This window comes from Macaca thibetana, chromosome 2 (assembly GCF_024542745.1).
Source record: "Macaca thibetana thibetana isolate TM-01 chromosome 2, ASM2454274v1, whole genome shotgun sequence".
Taxonomy (NCBI): Eukaryota; Metazoa; Chordata; class Mammalia; order Primates; family Cercopithecidae; genus Macaca; species Macaca thibetana.
In genome coordinates, this window is record NC_065579.1 from 43471118 (window position 1) to 43497895 (window position 26778).

The following is a 26778-nucleotide window of genomic DNA, read 5'->3' on the forward strand; positions in this document are numbered from 1 at the left end:
CAAACTTTTTTGCACCAAAAATTCATACTCACTTGTCATAACGTATGTGAACAAGATCTAGTTTGAGGCACTAAAAAGGATAAGACATCAGCTTGAAAACAGTCCCTATCAGAGCAGCATGAATTGAAGAAAGAACAAAAGTCAAATTTATGGTCAAGATTGGGTGGAAGGATGGGGAAATCGAGGATGCTTTACAAAAGTTTGATGGGGAAAATTCCCCCAAAGAAATCTGAAGTTTACAAATGGATAACTTGTTTGCAGAAGGGATGAGATAATGTTGAAGAGGAAGCCTGCAGTGGCAAACAATCCACATCGATTTTTGAGGAAAAGATTATTCTTCGGTGTGCCATAATTGAAGAGGACCCGCAATTAACAGCACAAATAATAGACAACACCATAGACATCTCAACTGGTTCTACTTACACATTTCTCACTGAAAAACTGAAGTTGAGCAAATTTTCACGTGATGGGTGCAAGAATGTTGCACCCAAATCAGCTGCAGACAAGAGCAGAGCTTTCAATGGAAATTGTAAACAAGTGGGATCAATATATTGAAACATTTCTTTGAAGAATTGTAACAGGAGATCAAACATAGCTTTCCCAGTATGATCCTGAAGCCAAAGCACAATCAAAGCAATAGTTACCAAGAGGTGCAAGTGGTCCAGTCAAATCAAAAGTGGACTGGTCAAGAGCCGAAGTCAGAGTAGCAGCTTTTTGGGATGCTCAAGGTATTTTGCCTGTTGACTTTCTGGAGGGCCGAAGAACAATAACATCTGCTTATTACAGGAGAAAGTGAAGCAAAGCTTTAGCAGAAAAACACCTACGAAATCTTCACCCGAGAGTCCTTCTCCACCAGGACAATGTTCCTGCTCATTCCTCTTTAAGGGCATTTTTCCGGGGATTTCGATGGGAAACTATTAGGTATCCATCTAACATTCCTGACCTGGCTCCTTCTGACATATTTTTGTTTTCTAATCGTGAAAAATCTGTAAATGGCACCCATTTTTCTTCAGTTAATAATGTAAAAAAGCCTGCGTTTTCATGATTAAATTCCCATAACCCTCAATTCTTTACAGATGGACTAAACAACTGGTATCATCACTTACCAAAGTGTTTTTAACTTGATGAAGCTTACGTTGAAAAACAAAGTTTGTATTTTTAAATTGTATATTTTAATTCCATTTTCCATGAACTTTTACTTTATTATTTAAAAAATAAACCCGAGTGTTTAAATTCTACTTGCCTTTTTTACTTATTACACACCTCGGGAGATTTTTTGCCATATGGAATCACCTCATCCCTTGTCACGATTACATAATATTCCATAGTAGGAATGTTCCGTGATTTATTTCTTCATTCCCCCACTGATTTCAATTTTCTGCTACTACAAGCATTGTTCATAATTCTGTACTGTTTGAGAGCCTGTACAGGAGTATCCATGCACAAACCTTTTTATGCATTGTGCGAAATGTTACTCTGAGATAGACACCAAGGGAATTGCTGGGTCATAAATCCAATTTTTTCAAAGTAATACTCTTGTGAACCCGGAACCAAGGCGATTTTTCCAGCCCCGCCAGTTCCCTGTTCAGGAGAGCGCAGCCGTGATTGTCGCGTTCATTCCAGGTCTCTCGCCCCAGGCCTCAGGTGCGAGAGGCGCGGTGACCTACCACCCCGTGGGCACGCGCTCTGGCCACGCCTCGTGGCCCCTTTCATTGAGAGAGCCCACAGGGATCACGTGAAAGAGCCCTGCGGAGTGCTTGACGTCACGACGCTCAGACCAATGGGAGCCTCTGTTTATGTCGGGGGCCATCAAATAGTCATCTTCCCCCTACCATCCCCCGCCCACCCTCTGTCGCGCTGCGCCGGGTCTCTCTCAGCCTTCGGTGGAGGGCGGCGCGCTTAGGCAGGCGGCGGGGCGGCTAGAGTGCCGCGGGGAGGGCTGTGCCGGGTTGCTTTCTGCAGCCGCGTCTCGGCCAGCTCTCCTCGCTGTCCCCGGGGCGCTGTGCGTCTCCAGTCCGGGACCGAAGCCGCCTGCCGTAGCGGGCGGCCAGATCCGCGTCCCGCCTCAGCGCCCGGAGGACATGCGGGAGAGAGAATGAGCCAGAGGGACACGCTAGTGCATCTGTTTGCCGGGGGGTACGGTCCTGGCGGGGCGTGCGCACTGGGGCTGAGGGTGCTGGGGCCGAAGACGCAGGCGAGAGGGGCGAAGGGGGGTGAAGGGGGACGAGGGGGGGCGGGGGTGAGGCCTGGGCGGGTAGCAGCCACGGGCCCGCGGGTGAGGGGAGAGACCCAGCCCGTGGGTGGCGTAGGGGGTTTCGGTTCGGGGAAGCAAGGGGGTGAGGCCCGGGCCCGAGAGCGAGAGAGGCCCAGGCAGACAAGGTTGAGGGTTTCATAACCCGGGCCGGGAGTGAGGTTTGGGCCCGCGGGGCCTGGAGTGAGGCGGAGGCCGAGTTCAAGCGTCTCAGGAGACGCCGGCGAGAACTGGGGTCGGCGCTTGATTACCCGACCGCCTCTGGACCCGGCTGCACGCCGCAGTCTAGCGGGTGTCGGGGATGCAGGGCCGCTTTGAGTAGCCTGGCTCTGGATTTCGCGTAGGTTGCATGGCCCAAGGGGACGGGGCGGAAAGTGCGGAGGCTGAGGACAAAATGGGCGCCGGAGCCTCCTTCAGCCTTCGCTCCTTGCAGCGCGCTTGGGCCTCCGCACGTCACTCACGCCCCACCTCGGACCTCGGGCAGCTCATTTCCGGGCTCGGCTTCGCAGGTTGGGTGGTAAGGGAGCTACGGGATCCAGCGGGGAAGGCGTTGGTATTCTCCCGTGGTTGCTGTAGGGTGTTTCTAGGCCTTGGAAAATTTCTTGCCCGAGCTTTTCCAGGTGGTGAATGGGGTGCAAAGCTTTGGAGTACTTTTGGGGTCAGATTCCTTTCGAGAAAACCACCCCTCTTGTACACCGTCTGCTTTTCTGCTGCTTAGGAGAAAGTAGGAGTGGAGAGAGGTCAGATTTTCTGAAGATAGTGTTAATAGTTACTATGTGTGTGCAAGATTAGGACTAAGCCCAAAGTCTTAGTTCCCTGATTGCCAACATGAGTATTAGAGCTGCCAATTTAGCCTCCTGTTTAGATTTGTTTCTTCTAAATCATTTGGAGAATCATAGCAATTTTAAGAGTTACTTATTTGGAGGATTAAAAAGAGTTTTTTTAAATCAAAAATGGCTTCGGTGATTTATGCTGAGACTGTTACTGGCATCTTCTTGAATACTACAGTTTTTAGATCCACCACTTTTGAGATTATGAAAGAAATATACATGCAGTTCTGTTCACGGTGTCTTGCTTTGAGTTGGACATATGGACTCTATTGAGCCAATGATGGCAATACTTTAGGTTGGCACACTTTCATTCAACAAACATTTATTGTACACCAATTATGGGCCAGCCACTGTTCTGGCATAAAAACAATATTTTTCTATTAATCTGTGAGACCCAGTTTAGGCAATTGGCTTTCCATATTTTTGAAATGTTTGCTGCCAATAATCAGGCAAATTAAATCTTTTTTAAAAAATTCAGTAGCTGTGTAGATGCTCTTGAAAAGATCTCATGCAAATAATTGAGTTCCCTCGTGTAATTAGATCTATAACACCTGAAGTGAGGAGACCACAGATGTAGTCTAGCACTATTTTAATTTGGGTGAAAAATTGACACTTTTATTTCAATTGCTTCATCTATAAAATTAGGAGATTGTATTATATGATCTAGAAAGCCCTTCTCTAGCTCCTAACATTTCTATTACTCTGCATTCAGGATTCATATATCAAGTTTTGTTAAAAATGGGACTTGCTTATATTTGAAATAAATGTTAGCTTGATTGCACTAATTTCCCACTTTGGATTGGGATCATCATTTTGGTATTACAAAAACATGTAAATATAGATTTTCTGGTTTAAGAACAGGAATGGGAGGTTTTTGTAGCATCTAAACACATAGATTAGGAGCTCCATCCCGTCCCCGCCAGTCTAGCATATGTAGTTTATTTAGACTATTAAATGAGATACTGGTATGTAGAATCTGATACAAAGTAGGTGCTCAGTCATATGATTTCTCTTCCTTTGCATTTCATCTTGATTTTATTTTTATATGTGGTTACATAAGTGAGTTAAGTAAAACACACCTTATCTATTTAAAGAAAGCCCAGTGTATTTTAAAAGAACCATCAGTAACCTGTCACAGTGTATTTAATCTTAGGCAAGGGTTTTCAGAATATGGAGCCTTTGAGTTGTTTTTCTGATAAGTAAAATTGTAATATTCAAATATGTTTATCAGAATCCCAGATTTCTAATAGCCTAGTAACTGTATTGTTAAACACCATCACAGGACCTTGGTTCTGGGTGAAATACTGACAAGCATAACTCGTGCTTTCTTTAAGACACCCTTTGATCCCATTATGCTTTTGCCAGAGTTAATATTCAGAGTTTGTAAGGTCAGTAGTTAGGTTAATTGAGTTAAGGAACCATATCATGGCAGCCAGTAAAAAAGATGTAAATATAATATAATTTTATTTGTACCTCTAATACTGTATGTATATAGAGATGAAAGCAATATGAAATGCATTTTTAAATACATTGTCCAGTTATTGTATCAGTGGCATATATCTACAGAGGCAGCTCATTTTTTTGTATTTAAGGGAGATACTGTCTCATATAAGAGCTATATACCTTCAGACTTTAAGTAGATGAAGTTTTTTCTTTGTAGCTTCTATGATAGAATTTAATATATGTAGTGAGTAAAATCAAAGATGATCTAAGAACTGTCTGTTTTTATATCCTGGAGCTCATTTATTTGCTCAATCATCATTATTTATTGAAACTCCCATTTTGGTATAATGAATGATATTTGTTAAATTATTTCACCGGTTTTCTTGAAGATCAGGGCAGAAATAGAATACTTAAAAGTATAATTAATATGATTTATTTCCCCTTCACTCTGACCATATTTTTATTAGTCTCATTTCCTTAATTTTTACTACCTCTCCTTTTCCTCTGTCTTGCTCTGTTTAAGCTGCTATTACAAAATACCAAAAACTGGTGGCTTATAAATAACAAATATTCCTAACAGTCCTGAAGGCTGGAAAGTTCAAAATTAAAGCAATAACAGGTTCTTTGTCTGATGGTGATCTACTTCCTCATAGAAGACACTCTCTTACTGTATCCTCATGTAGTAGGAGAAGCTAGCCAGGATCTCTGGTGTCTTATAAAGGTGGTAATCCCAAATGTCAGGGCTACAATCTCATGACCTGATCACCTTGAAAGTGTCTACCGCTTAATACTATCACCTTGGGATGTGAGTAGGATTTCATCTTACTAACATTGGAAGAGACAAACATTCAGACATCCTCCCCTTTTTTTCCTTCTAAAAATGCATTCTGTTCTTCTTACTAATAGATTGCAAAACTAAGGGAAGTTTCTTATCCTGTTGGATAATATTCTCAAAGAAACCACTTTTCTGTAAATGGATTATTGTAGCAAAGCAGCTACCATTTTTCTGCAAATGGATTAGGTAGCACAGCATTGTGGGTCAGGGATTCTCCTTCTTGAGACCCTACTTGTGGTCTGAGAGTTTAAAACTATTTTCATAAAAATACTAAGACATTATTGGCACAAATGTGTTGACATTTGTCCTGATGGTACAGAAGCAATGATGGGTAAAACTGCTGATGCCTTAGCATGCATCAAGGCAGTGGCACCAGACTATAGTCATCATATTCACCTCCAGGTACTTGCAATTAAAAAAAAAGCCAGTTTAACTTAGGAATGCTAATTTTATTAAATCGCAGCCTTTGAATACCTCTATATTTAATATTCAGTGTGACAGAATGGGAAATAGGCATAAAGTAACTGCATGCGGAAGTGGGGTTCTGCATTGTTTAATTGTAGGCTACACTAGCTTCTTTTTTTCATGGAGACCCATTCTTAACGATTCATAGACTGACTACTCAGACTAGACATTTTCTCAAAAACTGAAGGAAGCCTTTTGAAGGAAAACCGCTGATAGCATTTGTTATCAATGACAAAATTCTAGTTTTCAAACAGAAATTTGAATTTTTGAATTGACCCCTCGCCCCCAGCCTTCCAATACCTAAGGATGTTTCTGATGAGATGGTGATAGTAAGTGTACATTTTTTAATACTTTTAGAATGTTTTGAAAGACCCGCAAACCCAGTGAACCGGTATTTTTCAAATGACCGATATATATATGATGTCATAGAGTCAGGCATGGGTAAAAGAGTCATTCAGATTTTAAAATAGACCAGTGGATTTTAATACAACAGTATGAAAAGTTTACTGGTATAGTTCAGATTCTGCATTGCAACTAATCTTTAAGAACCTACCACTTGTCTGGTTTTAATATAGTACTGAAGAATATCGACAATTATCTAAAAAGGGACTGTCCTGTTTAGTAGTTGTTTTCATTAACTAGAAGGCGTTAAGTGCTATGGGAAAAAAGTGGTGCACCTTTAAGGGCTGTGGTGGGAGTGCACTCTAGTACTGAATCAAATGATGATGAATCTTATTGAGAAGATGACATTTGAGTAAAGACTTGGAAGGGAGAGAATTAGCTATACAAAAGGAACTAGCCCCAGTAAGACCCTAGTCCCAATAAGACCCTAGCCCCAGTAAGAGTGAGATAATGAGGCAGGTATGGCCAGAATGATAGAGCCTTCTTAGGCCTTTAAAGGACTGTGACCTTTTCTATTGAAATGGGAGGAGTCATCATAGAATTTTTAAAGGCTAATTGGTCTCTGTTAGACTATGCATGGGTCAGGGGCAAAAGTAGGGAGTTGATTTGGCTATTTCAGTAACCCACTTGAGTGATAATGGTGATTCAGACTAGGTTAGAAGCAATGGACATTGTGAGAAGTGGTTGAATTCTAGCTAGACTTGGAAGGTAAAGGTAATAAGATTTTTGACCTATTGAATGCAGAGTGTAGAAGAAGAGCAGAGAATAACTCCAGGGTTTTTAGTTTGGGCACCTGGAAGGGTGGAATTGCTGTCAACTGAGATGGGCAAGGTTGCAGATGGAACAGAGTTGGCGTAAGGGGAGATCAGAAGTTCCATTTTAGACATGGTAAGTTTGAGAAGTAGAGAGGTCAAAAAGCTGGTTGTTTAAGTGATTGGATGTACTAGCCTGGAGTCCAGGAAAGAGGATTGGACTAGGGATATACATTTAGTAGTCATTGGAACATAAGTGGTGCCATGAGCCTAGTTGAGATCACTAAGGGAGTGAATATAGAGAAGAAGGGACCAAGAACTACGCTCTGGGGACTTCAACAAAAGAGAGCAGGAAAAGAGGAATGAGGAGAAGAGGAGGAACCAGCCAAGTAGACTTCATAGTGACCAAAAAAATATGGTATTCTGAAATCCAAATGAAGCAAATATACAAGATCTAGAAAGGAGTAAATGATCAACTATCCAATGTTGGTGTCATTTAAGATGTCTGAAAGCTGTTAACCACTGAATTTAATTGAGGACCTTTGGTGACTTTTTCAGTAATTTCCAGGGCAAGGGAGTAGAAGTCTGGTTGGAGTAGGAGAGAAATTAGAGACAACACATAGACAATTTTAAGGTTTGCTGTAAAGGGTAGCAAAGAAAGGGGGAAATTTACTTTTACTAAACTTACTACCACATTCTCTCAGCCTATTTTGTTCCTATAATGGATTTTTTTTTTATTTCTCAGTCTCGTATCCTACTATTTTTCCTTAAAATAGTAAGCACTTTGAGGCCCCCAACAAAGGCATTGCTGTTTCTTAAAAGACCTATTTGCACAGAGATTTTCGTTTTTGTTTTTTTAAACCAGTCTTGGTTACACTGTGCCTACCTTTACGAAAACCAAAAAACACTCTAAATGGTGGTAAAGACTGTACAATTGCATCTTGGGCTGCATGATACGGCTTGCTTCCATGTTTATCTAAGTTGGCTAAAATTTTGTGTATTACTAGTCTTGATTTTGCTTTATCGTCCAAAATAAGAATAACCTGTGAATTTTTTTCTGCATCAGAAACACTTCTTACATTTTAAAAAATGCTGTTTTATTTTGAACCACGCATTGCTGACTTTTCATAAGTTAAGTCGGGTATATAGATGACCATCGCCATTTCAAAAACTTGTATTGTTTCTTGTCTGAACATTAAAGCTTCAGAGAAAATAGTTACACAAATGTACTACCAGAGAAACAGTTTTTGGTAAGACTTCCTTAGTGATTTGCATAGAATTTCAGGGACAATCTATATTTTATTATTATTATTATTTTGAGATGGAGTTTTGCTGTTGTTGCACATGGTGGAGCACAATGGTACAATCTTGTCTCAGTGCAACCTCCACCTCCCAGGTTCAAGCAATTCTCTTGCCTCAGCCTCCCAAGTAGCTGGGATTACAGGTGCCTGTCACCACGCCCAGATAATTTTTTGTATTTTTAGTAGAGACAGGGTTTCACCATGTTGGCCAGGCTGGTCTTGAACTCCTGACCTCAGGCGATCCACCCACCTTGGCCTCCTAAAGTGCTGGGATTTACAGGTCTGAGCTGCCGCGCCCAGTGCAGTCTACATGTTTTAAGATTGAAAAACTCCTTAGTTTGGCTAGCATTTTAAAGAAACTTCATCTTTAGTGAGTGATATTTCTTAATGTAACTAATACGCTAAGTAGAGTATCACTACAGGCAGAAAAATAAAATATTTTATCCTATTTATCTTGCCTTATAAAGCTAAACACTGTGTACAGTTAACAAAATGAATTCTGAAGTACCTTTTTAAATAATATGCACATACAAATATCGTGGACCTCATCGGAAAATATTTTGTTCATCTGTTACCTTTCCTGTTAAAAACAAGTTTCCTGATCCATACATGCTCAAGAGGTTAATATTGAGGACATATATCTAACAGTGCCTTGGATTTTTTCCAAGTATGGTTAGTAAAAGTCCTTTTAAAGCTAGGGGAGCCAGATCTAGTGGTTTAGCAGCTTGGGACTATCCAGTCGATGGAGTTTTATGTCTGTGTACCGTCTTAGGGATTCATGACTGGGTATGATGGCTGAAATTCATCTGCTTGCTATTCATATTCACTTAGTGAACAATTTCTTTCTCCTTTCTCTCCCATCTCCCCACCCTCAACTTTTGATTCCTGTGCTTCAATAACTAGTGTGGGAGAGCACTTTGAGGCCCCCAACAGAGGCCTTGTTCTTTCTTACAAGACCTGTTTGCACGGGTTGTTTTGTTTTGTTTTTTAAAGCAGTTTTGGTTACACTGTGCCTAGCTTCAAAAACAAACAAAAAAAACACTCTAAGTATCTTTTTGCCACTCCTTTACTCAAGAGGTCCATAAAGGCCCTTGAGGTAGCTAGATGCCCTGGCATGCTAGAATTTTTATCTTCATTATATGCATTAAGTAGAAACAACATTTGAAAGTTCTTAGACAGTTAAACTCTAAAAAGTTTGGCTTTACTAGCCTCTGCAGTATTACCTAATAGGCTAGAGATGTGTCCACATTCCAGTAAATTACTGAGATGACTTGATAAACTTACTGTACAATTTGGCAAACATGAAAATGAAATAGTTTAAAGTGTCTTATAAAATTCTTCAGTGATAACCATATTAAACAATTTTAAATATTCTATAAGATCAATACATAGCTATGTGATTATTTGACTCACCAAGTGATCTTGGCCTTCTCATATCTTTAAGATATAAGACATTTGCCTATAAAACTTTAAATGAGTGGCGATCCAGGTCATTTTGCTCCAAACATAAAGAACATGTAGTTACTTCTAATCTGGGTATACCAAGGGTATAGTGACCAGGGGTATAGTGACATTGAAAGAAACTCTTCTTTCTGAATTTTTGATGTTACAGAGTAATGAACTTACGCTCTTCTGCTACAGACTTGGCTATTCTGTCTTTGGAATTCTTTGCCAGTCAAGAAAGCACACAGAACAAACCAGTGACTGTTTTATAGAAATAACTTTGAATTGTAACTTTTTAAAAATAGTAAAGCATCCAGCCTTGAACTGTGTTATTAATAGCAAATTACATTGGCCACACCTTGCAACTGATGTCATCCACATCACTGGATCAGAGGGAAATAAGACCAGTAATGAGTGCCTGCTTCTGCTTCACCATTTTTTCTCTGTTGCTTTTTCTTTTTTTTTTTTTTATTATTATACTTTAAGTTCAGGGTACATGTGCATAACGTGCAGGTTTGTTACATATGTATACTTGTGCCATGTTGGCGTGCTGCACCCATCAACTCGTCAGCACCCATCAACTCGTCATTTACATCAGGTATAACTCCCAATGCAATCCCTCCCCCCTCCTCCCTCCCCATGATAGGCCCCGGTGTATGATGTTCCCCTTCCGAGTCCAAGTGATCTCATTGTTCAGTTCCCACCTATGAGTGAGAACGTGCAGTGTTTGGTTTTCTGTTCTTGCGATAGTTTGCTGAGAATGATGGTTTCCAGCTGCATCCATGTCCCTACAAAGGACACAAACTCATCCTTTTTTATGGCTCTGTTGCTTTTTCTTAGTTTTCAAATTAATATATTATACATCATCTTTCTGTTGTGGTAGATAAGGAGTTAGTTATATTTTACCACTCTCTGTTTCCCCTTTCTTTACATCCTCTCAATATAAAATTTGATACAGTTTTTGTTAAATCAGTAGTCAGTGCTTACCTTATTATGACGATACAAATATTGTTTGTTCACTGCTGAGCTAAGTTTGAGTTGTCTATTATGGTGACCTTTCCTTTCTTATGAATAACTTCATTCCTCCCCGCCCCCCCACCAACCCCCATGCCACTGCACCTGACTACCCCTGAAGTTAATAATTGCCTCCATTAAAAAACTTTTGCTTAGTTGTGTGAGTACTCATACTTGAACATTTTTTATCATATGGTCAGCTGTGTTCATCTGTGAGTCTTTTTTTTCCTGGAGACTTCTGTCCCACTGAATTCTGTCATACTAATCCTGTCTTGCTTGGTTTTTTTTTCCAGGTCTGCCGTTTCACTATCATCTTGGGACTTCTTTCTCTGTCTTGGGTTATTCTGTTCCTGCATTTGATTCCCTCCCCACCACCATCTTCTTTTAGCTTACTCTCTTAATTTATGGAATACATTTTTTAGTTAGCTGTGTAAGAAAAGGGTATACGGTAGACAATTTATTGAATACCTCTTTGTCCCAGATGTATAGTTTGGTTTGGTATAGAATTTTAGGATAAGTAATCTGCAGTTGTCGAGAAGCCTGATGCTAATCTGGTCACTTTTCCTCTATTTGACCTTTTTTCTTTCTGGAAGTTGAAGTCCTGGAAAGATTGCAGTAGTGCATCTTGGTGTGGATTGTTTTTGCATCCTTTGTTCCTGCTAAACCTAACCTCAGAAATGTTGAGTTTGTGTTCTTCAGAGAATTAGCCTTCTGCCTAGGAATATAGTTTTATCGTGTGTGTGTGTGTGTGTGTGTGTGTGTAAGGCATAGGGAGACACTGGGCATCCTACCTTTGTCATACAGCCTGTGTGGCAGCAGCCAGTCCTTCTGTTTTCAGTTCTTTGCCTTAATTCCCTCTTGAATACTTGGTGCCCTTAATCATTAGGCCTCCCAGGGATTCTGCAGGGCAAAACCCTGCTGCTTTTTGGTATTTCCCTCTGCAAGCCTTTCTTCCTCTTTACTAAGTTGTCTTTCCCATTTGCCTCATTGGTTGAAAACTTGCAGCTGCCGATTTCTCTGGGGCTTTCTGTTCTTCTGGTGTATTTCTTTAGACAGTGATATTTTTGACATGGAGAAAAGATAAATCTAATGTAGTTCATCCCAACTTTATTGAAGCAATGGTTTTGTTCTCTACATCAATTCTGATTTCAGTGTGCATAATAATTATTTTTTAAATTGCAGCAAGAGAAATACCAGAGTGTCACCCCTACACTACACATCTGTTGCATTCTATAATGTAAAACTGCTTCAGGACAACCTAGTGCTTGTGTATCTACCCACTTATGCCACCCCCACCTCTCTACAATTTACTTACTTATTTTTTTGAGGTGGAGTCTCGCTCTGTCACCCAGGCTGGAGTGTGCAGTGTGGTGCAATCTCAGCTCACTGCAACTTGCACCTCCCAGGTTCAAACAATCCTCCCACCTCAGACTCCCGAGTAACTAGGATTACAGGTGTGCACCACCATGCCCGAGTAATTTTGTGTGTGTGTGTATTTTCAGTAGAGGTGGTGTTTCACCATGTTGGCCAGGCTGGTCTCGAACTCCTGACCTCAGGTGATCCACCTATCTCGGCCTCCCACAGTGCTAGGATTACAGGCATGAGCCACCATGCCTAGTCTCTCTCTTTTTTTTTTTTTTTTTTTTTTTTTTTTTAAAGAGACAGAGTCTCACTGTGTTGCTTAGGCTGGTTTCAAACTCCTGGACTCAAGTGATCCTACCACCTCAGCCTCTAAAAGGGGCTGGAATTACAGGCATCAGCCACCATGCCTGACCAGTTCAGATTCTCATGTGTTTTACTTCTGAAGTGTTTTTTAAATATCATAGTATTTACCTTGTCTGTTGGTCTGGCCACAACATATTCATAATACTTCTATTACAAAATTTCATAGTTACTATTATCAGTAATAGAAATACATAACTATATAGCTGCTATTTATTGAGTACTTTTTATGTGCCACTTTACAAAATGCTTTATGTGGATTATATTATATCATCTTTACAGCAAGCGTGTGAGGCACAGGTGTTGTTTTTACCGTTGTTGCTTTGTTTTTGCTGTTTAATATTTATTTTCTTGGAACCAGGAATGACTGGGTAGGAATCATGGCTTTATGTGCTCATGTTGCTTTTTGTTTGTTTTCGTTTTAATTATAGAAGTAATTCATGTTCATTGAATACATTTTTTAGAAGTTATTCATATTCAACAATACTTTCTTAGGTTTTACAGAATATAAAATCAAAACATGTGCATATTTATTATAGATTTTGGGCCTGTTTGTGGGTTTTATGCTCAACAAATTTACAAAGTAAATAAACTAAACTGCTAAAAAGAAATCAGGCAAAGACAAATTGAAATTACTATGGTTTGCCATAATAGATCACTGTTGTAGTGTGAATATGGTATGGACCAACCCACAGGTTCTTGAGTTCTGCATTGCATATACTCAGAGTATACTGTGTGATGATGACTCATGTCTTTTACCACTTAACTCTCAACTCTTATCGTAAGTAAATTAATGGCTTCTATTTAAGATTCTCCTTGTGGCCTTACATATAATGAGGTTTTAAGACTATTTCATGGCTGTTTGAAAATATCTTTTCCTTGTTTATTGAGTATTGAGGTTTCTAAGTTCTACTTAATTTTGTTTCAGATTTGCTATAATCCTACTACTTTTTGTCTAATTTTGTTGAAATCTGACCATATAATTGTGGTTTCGACATTTTTTGGGGGGAGGTTAAGTTTTTTTAACTGCCTATTTAAAGCTATGAGTGGAATTTTTTTGAAATATTAAGCTTATTTATGATTGAATGTTTCACATAATATAAATGTATTCAACCCCAGATAGTTCATATATTAAGAATTCCTACTAGTTTTCACATATTTTTCAAGTCAGATTTGTCAATGTATCGTTTACATACAGTAAAATCTACGCTTTGTTAAATGTGTACAGTTTATTGACTTTTGGCAGATTTATAAAGTCTGTAGTCCCAGCTGCTAGGGAGGCTGAAGCAGGAGGATTGCTTGGACCCAGGAGTTCAAGGCTACAGTGAGCTATGATCATGCCACTGCACTCCAGCCTTGGTGACAGAGCAAGACCCTATGCACTCCAGCCTTGGTGACACAGCAGGACCCTATCTCAAAAAAAAAAAAAAAAAAGGATATTGAACATTTTTTGTTATTCCAAGAATTCCCCCATACCCCTTGTAGTCACTTTCTTCCCTCTCCTCTACCCCTTGGAAACCACTGATCTCATTTCTGTTTGTCTCATTTTGCCTTTTCTAGAATATCATAAAAATGTTTGCTTAAGTAGAGATAATTTTTTAATGTCAAAAATAAAAGCCTTTTGTGCCTAGCTTTTTCAGTTAGCATAATGCTTTTGAGATTTTTTTTACTGCAGAGTAGTATTCCATGGTATAGGTGTATCACATCTTGCTTCCACTAGTTGATGGACATTTGGGTTGTTCCTGGTTTTTAGCTATTAATAAGTATAGCTATTATAAACATTCATGAACAAGTCTTTTTGTGGACATACCTGTTCATTTCTCTTGGGTCAGTACCCACAAGTGAGATAGGGTTGTGTGGCAGTTTTATGTTTATCTCCGTAAGAAACTGACAAACTGCTTTCTAAAATGTCTGTACCATTTTTAATTCCCACCAGTAGTGTAAGAGATTTCCAGTTGTTCAGCAGTTGGCTGTTGATCAGTCTTTTTAATTCTAGCCATTAATAGATGGGCAGTGGTATCTTATAATGGATCTACTTTGCTTTTCCCTGATGACAAAGGATTTTGAGAATTCTATGTATTTATTTGCATCTATATATCACTATCTGTTAAATCTCTTACTGAATTACGTGGTTTTGTTCCTGATTATAAGCACTTTTGCAGGTAATGATTTGCAAATATTTGTTCTCAGTCTGTGGCTTTCATTTTCTTCTGTTTCTTTCATTATCTTAGCAGTTTTAGTTTCTTTCAGAGTATAAGTTTTTAGTTTTGGTAAGGTCCAGTTTTTCAGTTTTTTTTCTTTAATTTGTGCTTCTGTTGATCTCCATGTAAGAAGTCTGTGCCTAACACAAAGTTAAAAGATTTTTTTCCAGATGTTTTTTTCCTAGATGTTTTATAGTTTCATCATTTTAAACTTAGGTCTATGATCCATTTTGAGTTAATTTTAAAATGTAGTGTGAGGTAAGGGTTATGTTTTTTATTTTACGTATGAGTGTTATCTTTTAATAGTTTTGTTGCATAAGTTTTTCATTCATTAGTTGCATACAGTTTGGTTTTATCTTATTTTCTTGGTGGCATATACTAATAAATCAATATGACATATTTTTGTCTTTTAAAATTTCTTTTAAATTCTATTTGGAGTGATACTAACATTGCCATGCCTGCTTTCCTTTTTATATATATGTGTGTGTGTGTGTTTTTTAATTGTGGAGGTAGAATTGTTTAGTGTTTTATTGAATAGGTTGCTTTTCTTTTTCTTTTAATGCCCATATTTAAGGTCCATGTTAACCTGACTCAACTAGCTTTTCTCTTTGACCGCACTAAGAGCTTTTCTGAGCGATTTTCCTTTTTGGTTAGAAAGCAGTTCTAAAGGCTTCACTTGGTAGCTATTAATGTTTTAAGAGGAAATTACTTTCTACTCTTGTATTTTAAAATAATAAACTAATAATTACTCAGCCTATATCTTACATACCTTTTAAACAGTTTGATGTCATTAAGAGCTTTTGTTCTTATGGTTCTGGTGATCCGTCCTTTTATTTATGTTGGATTATTCTAACAACCCTACCTACATTGCACAGATTTCCATGTGTAGGCCTGACAGACATTAATTGTGAGACTCAAATGCCAATTTTTTTCTCTTTTGAGACAGGGTCTCACTCTGTTGCCCAGGCTAGAGTGCAGTGGCGTGATCATATTCACTGTAGTCCTGAACTCCTATGCTCGAGCACTTTTCCCACCTCAGCCTCCCGAGTAGCTAGGACTACATGCATACCCCACCACACCTGGCTAATATTTTAAACAAATTTTTTGTAAAGTGGGGTCTGGCTATGTTGCCCAGGCTGATGTCAAACTGTCCTCAAACCATCCTTCTGCCTCCTCCCAAAGCTCTGGGATTACATGTGTGAGCCATGCCCTCAAATGCTGTATTTTTTTGTAGATGAAATACTTTTGAATATTTGGGTATCTAACATAAGAGAACTATATATGTTTAACTATCAATGAGTTCTCTTAATGCTCAGAAGACCATTTCTTCAGTTTGAAAGGACAGGAGTTTGAAAGACAGGATATACCTCAAAGAATGGCCTAGATTTTAACGGAGCCACAAGTTATCTATACATGAGTACTAAATCAAACCTTAGGACAGTATTGAAAGCCATGATGTGACTTACCAGTACAATTTTAGTAACAGCACCTATCGGTTGAAGTCATGAGCAATTATTCTTGCCAGATAGTTATTAAGCTGTGTTCATTTTAGTTACTGAAGATGTTTGTATGTAATCAAATAATGGAATCTCTTAAAAATTTAACATCTAACATAAAAAATTATAAATTTTAGTATGTTGGCAAAGCTCCAGGTACCCGTGAGGGTTACAGCTCTGGGCATATGTACTAACTTATGAATCAAGTAGATGATCTTTGTTCTTTTTTTTTTTAAGATGTGGTGGTACAGTGGGAGCTATTCTGACATGTCCACTGGAAGTTGTAAAAACACGACTGCAGTCATCTTCTGTGACGCTTTATATTTCTGAAGTTCACCTGAACACCATGGCTGGAGCCAGTGTCAACCGAATAGTGTCTCCTGGACCTCTTCATTGCCTAAAGTGAGAGCATAGTATTCAGCAGTCTTTTTTAGTTTGCGTTAGTGATTTCCAGATGTTTGTTTACTTATATTCTGCGACATTTAAAATGATTCTTTATAAACCTATTTACAGAAGTTACTCTGAATTGTACTCATAAGGAATGGTAATCCCTAATGGAGAAGAATAGTTAGATAAGATAAAGTGTAATTTTATTTCCAAATCATGTGTATTTAGAATATTTCTACATTTATCCAGTGGATTTTTTTCTAACGCTATTGTAAGAATTTTATTTTGGATTATTCATTTACTTTTGAAATGTGATAATGTTTAATGCTAACTCCTTTCGTGTATGTTTTTAATGTTCCAAGTACTCTCACAAGTAAGTACATCCAATTAACGACAATCTGTGATTTTTATGTAACCTAAGTACAACTGAGACAGCAGAGTTCTAATGCTATTCAGGATTTAACATTTCCTGATGGTTTGGAAAAGATTTGTTTTTACATTTTGCCATACTTCATTATGTTGCCATTGGATTTGAAATTTCAAAACTATTAAAATCAGGTTTTGCATGTTTTTACTCGTAAATAACTGAATGCCTTTGTGTCTGCCTTATCAGCTCACTGTTTGAACTTAGTTCAGTAGTGTTTATTTTGTAATAGCAAATAAACTCATTCTGTGTATTTACATTTGTTACTAAAAGGTTTCATCAGCCTTTTCTTTTTTCAAACTTGTTTACATAAGTACATGAATAGGTAGAATAAAATTGATAACAGTTTTGGATTAAAATGCCGTAATTGGGCCGGGCGTGGTGGCTCACGCCCATAATCCCAGCACTTTGGGAGGCCGAGGTGGGTGGATCATCTGAGGTCAGGAGTTCGAGACCAGCCTGGCCAACATGGTGAAACCCTGTCTGTTCTAAAAATACAAAATTAGCCAGGTGTGGTGGTGTGCACCTGTAATCCCAGCTACTCAGGAGGCTGAGGCAGGAGAATCACTTGAACCTGGCAGGCAGGGTTGCAGTGAGCCAAGATCATGCCACTGTATTCCAGCCTGGGTGATACAGTGAGACTCTGTCTCAAAAAAGAAAAAAAATGCTATAGTTACAGATAAATATTTCTATCTGATTTATAATAGGAAAAGTATTTTAATACCATGATTTTGATATTTACTACCACAGATTGCCTCCCCTTAAAATTCTTCTTTTGACCTCTGTGATAATACTTTTTAATTCTCTTTTCCCGTGGTTTTGCCTTCTCTTCACAGGAACTTTAGTAATCCTTCTGGGCTGTGTTTTAGTTTCTCAGTTTTTCAGGCCCTCTTTTAAGCTCTTCATATATTAATTTACTTAATTCTCACAGTAACCAGTAGAAGGGTACTGTTTTTGTTTTGTTTTGTTTTACTGCTGATGAAACTAAGTATGAGAGAAAAGTTATTTCAGGGTCTTAGAGTTATTCATTACCAACATTGAGCTTCATATCTTGAGAAGTCTGGCCGCTCAATTCAGGCCTTAATTAACCATTAGACCCAACTACCTTTAAGAGGTAAGCAGATAGATGCTTGAGAACTACTTGGCCTAGTCTGTTAACTCTGAATTAAAATACCTACTCTTCAGTTTCTGTTCCTTCTCACGGCCAAAACTTCATTTCATAACTTACTCCAAAAAAGCCTTCTGTGACTTACACCTGGCTCTGTTCCTTTCTCTGCTGGGCATATATGTATCTAGGTTGTATAGTATTTGCTTGTTAATATGGTCTGTTAATTTATTTGTTTTGTTGTAATTCTTTTTACCAAAACAGAACAGCAAATTCCACAGTGTCAGGGTCCTCGCCTTCTTTTTTCTATCTACTTACTTTTTCTACTTATAAACAGCTAATTATACAGTTAAATACTCAGTATAGCAACTGTTAACTGAGTGGCAGGAGAAATAACAGGCCAACCATTCTGGTACCTTAAAGGACATTAGGGTGATAGGTTCTGCTACAGCATTTCAATGAAATGGGGATGAGATAATACTGCAATACTAAGAAGTATTGTCCAATATTGAGTAAAAGACCTGAAAATTAGGAAGGAACTACATTTCTAGTTGGCAAGTAGTTATTAAGCTTTCAATTTGCTGGTAAAGATAGTAAAGTTAAGGAAATCAAAGATAAGAGTAGCATGATCATATGAAAATAATGTAGAACTCTTTATCTTTGTGTCTTAATCTTTCAGGAAAGAATCTGAACAGATTTTTTTAATCACTACTAGTAAATCTATTATCAGTCTGCAACAATTTATGCTATGTCATGAAAAAAACAATGTTTTGTGTTTTGTTGTGTTTCTTCTTTTTCTTTTATTATTATTTTTTTTTTTTTGGAGATGGTGTTTTACTCTGTCTCTAGGCTGGAGGACAGTGGCACAATCTTGGCTCACTGCAACCTCCGCCTTCCAAGTTCAAGCAATTCTCCTACCCCAGCCTCCTGAGTAGCTGTGATTACAGGCATGCACCACCATGCCCAGCTAATTTCTGTGTTTTTTATTAGCAACGAGGTTTCACTGTGTTGGCCAGACTGGTCTTGAACTCCTGGCCTCAAGGAATCTGCCTGCCTCAGTGTCCAAAGTGCTGAAATTACAGGCATAAGCCACCGTGCCTGGCCACAAATTTTTAATAAATAAGGAAAACCAGAGAAGCATAACATAATACAAATATACTGGATTTAGACTCTAACTTTATTTATACAAAGTAAATAAAGTACCAGACTTTGAAGGATATTTCTAATAGAATGTTTTTTCTCTTTCAGGTTGATCTTGGAAAAAGAAGGGCCACGTTCCTTGTTTAGAGGATTAGGCCCCAATTTAGTGGGGGTAGCCCCTTCCAGGTAAAAAAAAAAAAAAAAAAAAATTGTTTACAGTTAAGCAAATTATGGCAATCTCTTTTGTTTCAGCACACCTGGATTTAATCATTTATAGATACAGTTAAATTTATAAATGTGGTTTTCAGTGTTTATGGGAAGTTAAAATACTTAATTTTCTTTTTAAGAATTTCAGGTACTAGCCAGAACAAATTTATATAATAATGTTTGGTGGTAGGAAATGGTACTGGATATTTTGAAGACTAACAGTATTTCAGTGCTATTAGAAATTAACAGTAGTAATATAAATACAAAGGCTATGTTTCATAATATAAGGGAGAAGGTATAGTATTTGCATTAAATTATTGATAGTCTTATACTGGGGAAAATAATAAAGTATCGCTTATTATAGCTAGAAGTTTAAGGAACACTGTATTTATAGATAAGAGTTTTAAATGTTAAAATTCTGTAAACGGACCTCAGATTTTTTGGGGGAGATGTTGTAATCAAAGTTGAAAATTATGAATATATTATATATCTTTATATTGCATTGACTAGGAGATGTAAAATTAGTAATATTTGCAAGATAAATCTGGAAATACCCTCATAGCTAGTGGCAGTATATTGAGTCTTCTGGGGAGATGCTTATGCTCTCATCTGACCATAGGAGTTAGAAGAATTTGGGGCTGCAGAATTGAAAATCTACACAGGGCTAAGGCTGTAAAATACTCCTGATATTTTGAGATAAGTGCTTGGTAGATTTCTGAGTTTAACTAAACCAGCTCTTGCATCTTGAAAAATTTTGACTCTAAGAAAGGTAAGCATTCTTTTAAACAAATATTTTCCTTGGACCAAAAGGCATTTAGGGTATCTTGAATTTTTCTGCTTTTCATAGCTATCCTGCTCTGCACTCCACCTGAAGTTAGTGTTCCTTTCTCCCTTTCCACATAGAAATCAAACTTCAAAGAAACAAGATAGAAAAGTAGAACCAAAGGACTAGGAAGGATGTCAGGGCTTAGAACAGGGTTGAAGAAAGGGACAAAAAGTCTAAAAACCTGAGAATTTGTGTATCATTGAAGGGCAGTAAGTGATGTACATGGCCTTTACCATAATAAGAAGGAAGCTATTCAAGGAAGATGCTGAAGAGATGTCAGGGTGATAATGATAAAGAACTATGGTGTAACTGGTATCAGTAACCATCCAAAAGGATGGGCATGGCACCATGTGTATAAAGAACTATGGTGTAACTGGTATCAGTAACCATCCAAAAGGATGGACATGGCACCATGTGTAGGTGCAAAGGACCGCATAGTAAGATCATTGTGAAGCAGTTTTTATGCAGAGTCAAAAGACAAAGAACAAGCAAAGGAACTAATAACTAAAGGAGCAGCCAAAGGAACTAGCAGTAAGAAAAGAGAAGATCTGGAACTCTTAAAACTAAGTCATTTTTTGGCTTATGGGACAAACCAAACAGATAGAATGGTTCTGTTACCTATTAAGGAAGCCAGAGGACATGAAAACATCACTTCGTCATTTTTCTCTGACACCATTGCATCTTAGATTGTTAACCTCTTCCACGACAGAACACGGTACAAAGTTCATATTTAGAGTGAAAATGCTTTCTGTATCCAAACCATGTACCAGATCCATGTCTTGTTATTTATTAGGTTTCAACTTTTTATGGGTTCTTTTCTCTCTTTAAGAAAATATCCAAAATTGCATCCTAATTATAAAAAAAGTTAAAAGAAAAAACACCAAATGCAATGGCTCATGCCTATAATCCATCTTCTTGGGAGGCTGAGGTGGGAAGATCACGTGAGACCAGGAATTCAAAACCAGCCTGGGCAACATAGCAAGACTCTATCTCGTAAAACAAAAACAACAAAAAAAGTATAGCGTAAAGTTTCTACCCTAAACACATCATCTCTCATCCTGTGTACCTTCCCAAACACTCACACTTCTCGTAGATAACCACCATTAATAGACAGTTCCTGTATATTCTTCCAGTAATTTTTCTGGGTTATCATATACATAAAAACATGTATACTTAATATTTATTATGCTTTACATAAACTGAATCATACTAAATGTTTAAGCTAATTTAACTTGAAGTTTTTCCATGGATAATATGTAGGGGTTTTTTTTAATTGTATAGTATTCCATCATTAATAAACATTTGCTTATTATACATTTAGATTATTTTTAGATTTTCACTGTATAAACAATGGTTCAGTAAACATACCTCAACCTTTATCTTTGAACACTAGGAAGTATTTTTTTTAGGATGGTTACCTAAAATTAGAATTTCTGAATAAAAGGGCATATGCATATTTAAGACTAGTGAATATTACTAAATTACCTTAGTATAAAAAGGCATACTGGATTTTTATCCCTTATCCATAGCCTTACCAATGCTGGCTACTGTCCATCTTTTTTTAATACTTACCAAATGGACTGAAAGGAATTTTTCACTGTTTTAATACATATTTATTTAATTTTTGGTATAGTCATACTTTCTTGTAATTTGTCATTTGTCTATCCTGTGAATTGCCTATATATATTTCATGGCCATTTTCTCATTAGGATTTCTTTTTTTCTTACTGATTTCTAGAAATGCATTGTTTATTCCTTTTCCCAACTTGGCATCAAGTGTATCTTATGTTTTTCCTTCTCATAAAGTACGATATTTCATTTTAAGTTATGTTAATTTTCCTTTTTTCTTAAGCACATTAATAAAGGTACAACAGTGAAATTCTCATTTGTATTTGTCTACTCTGATTCTTATTGGATGAGTAATCATCCAGTAAGATGGGGAAATAACAGGATGTTTCATACAGCAAGCAAATAATTCAAAACATGGGAAGTTAACAGAGGAGGTAGTGGGGATGCATAAAATCATAGTAAGTTAACAATGAGGGAACTAATTAAATTTCACTCAGTGTTTACAAACACTGGAAAACATTCTAACCTGATGGGTCTGATTTCTTTTGTTGGAATTGTTTTGTCTGTTTAAGGATAATGTGAATTACAGTGTGTGTACTATGAATTAGAATATACCACAGTATCTTAAAATTGTTTAGCATATATTTTAATCATTTGGATCTGCTTCACCCTCTTCTCCCCATGAAAAAAATTATTTGTTAAGTGCTCATGCCATATCTACTTATCTCCAATAACTATATTTACTTTAGCCTTAGCACTGCACCGGCCTTACAGCCTTATTCATTCATTTAGTTTCTAAACATCAAAATCTTAAATACTTTTTGTTTAAATTAGTTGTTATTTTGTTTTTATTTTCTTTTTTAAAAATTTCATTTTTTCTTTTTATCTTTTTGGATACCAAGTTTTAGTGAGTTAAGTGGCTGTCAGAGTATTGGACGGGGGTCTGTTTGAGGATGAATGGTAGGAACTTTACATTTGATACTGTCATACTTTAATGAGTCAATACAAAAAGTACTTCATAGTATTTATGAAAAGTGTATATATCTAATGTTACATGAGAATGTGGCTAGGACTTTGTTTATGGTTTTTAAATTTCTGCATTCTAAAATTATGAAGATCAATTTATATGTAAGTCTTATGCATTAAGAACATGCTTATTGATAAATCTAAATCTCTATTTTAGAGCAATATACTTTGCTGCTTATTCAAACTGCAAGGAAAAGTTGAATGATGTATTTGATCCTGATTCTACCCAAGTACACATGATTTCAGCGGCAATGGCAGGTATGAATGTATAATATTAAAAAACAAAAAACTTCTTGAAACCTAGAGGCTTAATATTGAATTATAAGTTTGTAGTGAGAAGTTGATGATTTATGTGCTTTTCATTGATTAGATGATTTTTACATTTATCCATATAAACCAAATTAGGTATATGTAAAATCTGTCATCAGTTGACGTTTTTGTAGTTAGGAGTTTCCATGCTAGGGTACAAGTAATATATTTATATTGCCTTGTGTAGTCCACTGAATGTTTAGTGATCATTGTTAACAGTTTTAAGAATCCAACCATAATTACACTGTAAATAAGTTACAGAGCTGTGATTTACTCTTCTCTCCTCAATTTCTGTTAGTGTCTTTTCCCTTTTTGCTGCATGTTTTGGCTTCTGTCTGAAATGTGTCGGCAATTCTTGGTAAAGTATTCATTTTGTCCTGTGCTCAAATGCTGAAATTTTTGTGAGTGATGATAATTCAGTTACCATGTGTATTTTTTAAAATTGTTTATTCTACATAATTTACACTAGATAGCTCCTGAAATTTAGACACTGGCTATGTGTACATGCTTACTATAGAAATGTTTCCAGGAACTCTCTCTTTCTGTCATCACTGATAAGTATATATGATTCTGAATTAAAACAACAAGTTTTAGGTCTTTATACTGCCATAAAGATAAACAGTTGGTTTGACCAATCTGGTTCTGGAATCATTTGCTGCTATGCATGTTGGACAAAGCCATGAACTTTGGTTTTCCATAGAAAATTCTCCCTAATATCTGAGATTTATTGCATATTTACTCATATCTCAGATTTTCAAATTATGCTGTAACTTTATAAACTGTAGCTGCTTTCATCAGCTATTGATCAATAAATTGAGTGTCAATTATGTGCTTAATAATAAGTGCCCTAAACTGTTAAACACTTTTGGTTTAGAAATAAATTGAATCAATTTGACCTATATACTTCATGAAGTAAGTAAGTTTGAAATACAAATTTCTGAAAGGTCAATAGCCCTTATCATATTACAAATTGTTTCTAAGACTTTTTGTATTTAGTAATTGTCGATTGATTCACTGAAGCTTTAAAACTGGAAGGGACAATCGAAAGGTCAAAAGAGTGAAATACAATCATTTACCAATAAGGAGACCTTGGGCAAATTCTGTAATTTATGTGAACCTCTGTTAGCTTACCCATGGAATGAGTCAAGTGGTCTACATAGATTTGGATTTTGAGAATCAGTTCTTTCATTTAGTGTCATAGAGATTATCTTGTTACAATTAGAATTTTTTTAATGTAATTTTTACAGATGTTGAATATTAATAGATAGAATTTTTCCCCTATGAATTTGGATGTAAGGTAAAGGTTGGTGGCCAGTGACAAACCTTATAACCACTCTATCAGGTTCTTTAAAAATACATTTCTGAATTACCAGTGATTATGATTTTGGCTTATAACCTCAGATAATTATAAAGAAATATTAATCTTATTTGAAAGAATTGGAATCTAGAAAGTTAGATGAGCGGTCATTTTAAGTTGATTTTTTTTTTTTTTTCTTTTTTTTTTTTTGAAACGGAGTCTTGCTCTCTCCCAGGCTGGAGTGCAGTGGCGTGATCTCTGCTCACTGCAAGCTCCGCCTTCCGGATTCCCGCCATTCTCCTGCCTCAGCCTCCCGAGGAGCTGGGACTACAGGCACTCGCCACCGCGCCTGGCTAATTTTTTGAATTTTTTTTAGTAGAGACGGAGTTTCACTGTGTTAGCCAGGATGATCTCGATCTCCTGACCTCATGATCCGCCCGTCTCGGACTCCCAAAGTGCTGGGATTACAGGCCTGAGCCACCGCTCCCGGCCTTAAGTTGGTGTTTGTTATATCAATATAGCAAATGTAGAGGTTCAGAATATATTTCCACTGGAACATCTTATTTCATTAGATTATCTCATCAGAATTTATTACTGTATTTGTATCACATTGCAAAGAATTTCAGTAGAATTGTCACTTTGCACTTTTTTCTCAAATGTTTACGAATGTTAACATGTAGTTCGTTTTTATCTATACATTGATACCATTTCCCAACTTGAATTCCTCGAGTTTTGGTAAACTTATAGTCTCATACTTGTTCAGAGGTTATTGCACTGTACACTTATTGTGTAGAAAATACTGCTTGAATTTGTTCGCAGTTACATTGTTCTGAGAACTGTGCTTTCAGAGCTTCTGTGCACTATTAATGAGCATTAACATCTAGCTTTGCAGTTTTATTCATAACTATATGGTTGGTAAAACTGAATGGTCCAATGCAGACTCATTGAAGTAGCCTTTTGCCCCCTTTGTTCTTGAAATAATCTAGACCAGATTACTCTGGGGTTTTTTTTAGGATTATTTTTATAGGTCTAAACATGAATGATTTGGGGGTATGAAGTAAAGATAGTTCTGTGAAAAATCATTTTCAGCTGTCTATTCAAGGGAAAAAATGCTAACCTTGTCGCTTTAGTACACAAAAACACACTAAAATGGACCATTAATGATACTGCCTGCAAGATTTTAACACACCAGATAGCACACACATTAAGGATTTATAAGGCACTGTACATTATTTTTATTCCAAGTGACCTCTCAATTCATTTTCATTTTGCATTTTATCCATATGAACTCATGTTTAGATACTAAAAATTTATTTTATTAAAAGGACAGTTTAAAGTGGGTCTTTTTGTTGTAGTGCATACTATAAGAATGTGTAAGCCTCTAAAATTGAGCTGTACATTTTCATGCATTAAAAATTTTTTTCAGTTGTGAGGATATTTAATCAAATTAAATAATGTTGACTCTTAATATTTTGCCTGCCTTTTTTTTCTCTTACACATGACCTTTGACAGACTCAGTATATCTCAGCTATTGAGGGTATCTGTTTTGTTGCCTGTATATTTTGTTTAAATTAACTTGTATATTCCTCTGTATACACCTAGGCACAGATGTATGCAAAAAAATTTATTAAATTACTTCTTTCTTTATAGTAATTCCCAATTTTTAAAAGATTTTATCTGGCATGTTTATACTTTTATATAGAACATTATAAATGTAAAGGAAATGAATTCTGATTTTGATTGGATTATATATTCATACAGTTCTCAATTTTTAAAATACTAGTAATGTAATCATTGAAAGTTTCCTACATACGTAGTGGGTTTTATTTCTTACAGCATACACTGTTATTTTTCAATTTATGTTTTTCTATTAGACTTAAACTTCATTATAATAAAGGCTTTTACTCATTAAATACAGGTATTGTCTTGCATTTATGAAATATTTTTGAACAATATTTTATTTGTCCATGGCAGTTAATTCAGCCAGATGGATGGTTGGACAGATGTTTTGTGTGTTTGTGTGTAAACATTCTTCCTGTTTTTTGTTTTGTAGAACACAAGAAATTAAATACAAAATAATGCAAAATATTTCATAAGTATGGATGTGCAATATTACTGGCCATAGTGCAAAAGGTGAAAGGTACTATTGTAGCAATGTATATTTTATTAAAAATTTATATAAATAGCTCCAAAATGAAGTTACTTGAATATTCTGTTGGGTTTTTTTTTTTTTAAAGATTTACTAAGTAGGCTGATTGTTAAAGAATAGAAATTGTGTTTTCACCTCCTTAATCATAATAGATAATAGTGGTAGGAAAATGGGAGATGATGATC

The 26778-nt window shown here is 36.8% G+C and overlaps 1 protein-coding gene across 1 annotated transcript in view; it reads left to right on the forward strand.

The window, feature by feature from the left end:
* The first annotated feature begins 1843 nt into the window (after positions 1 to 1843).
* The window catches only part of SLC25A36 (solute carrier family 25 member 36), a 38168-nt gene continuing 13233 nt past the window's right edge, over positions 1844 to 26778 (forward strand). The window contains exons 1-4 of the mRNA XM_050779722.1: positions 1844 to 2136; positions 16393 to 16557; positions 19320 to 19397; positions 22996 to 23096. Coding sequence (XP_050635679.1) covers positions 2096 to 2136; positions 16393 to 16557; positions 19320 to 19397; positions 22996 to 23096 — 385 coding nt within the window. The 5' untranslated portion in view covers positions 1844 to 2095. The remainder of the gene's footprint in view (positions 2137 to 16392; positions 16558 to 19319; positions 19398 to 22995; positions 23097 to 26778) is intronic.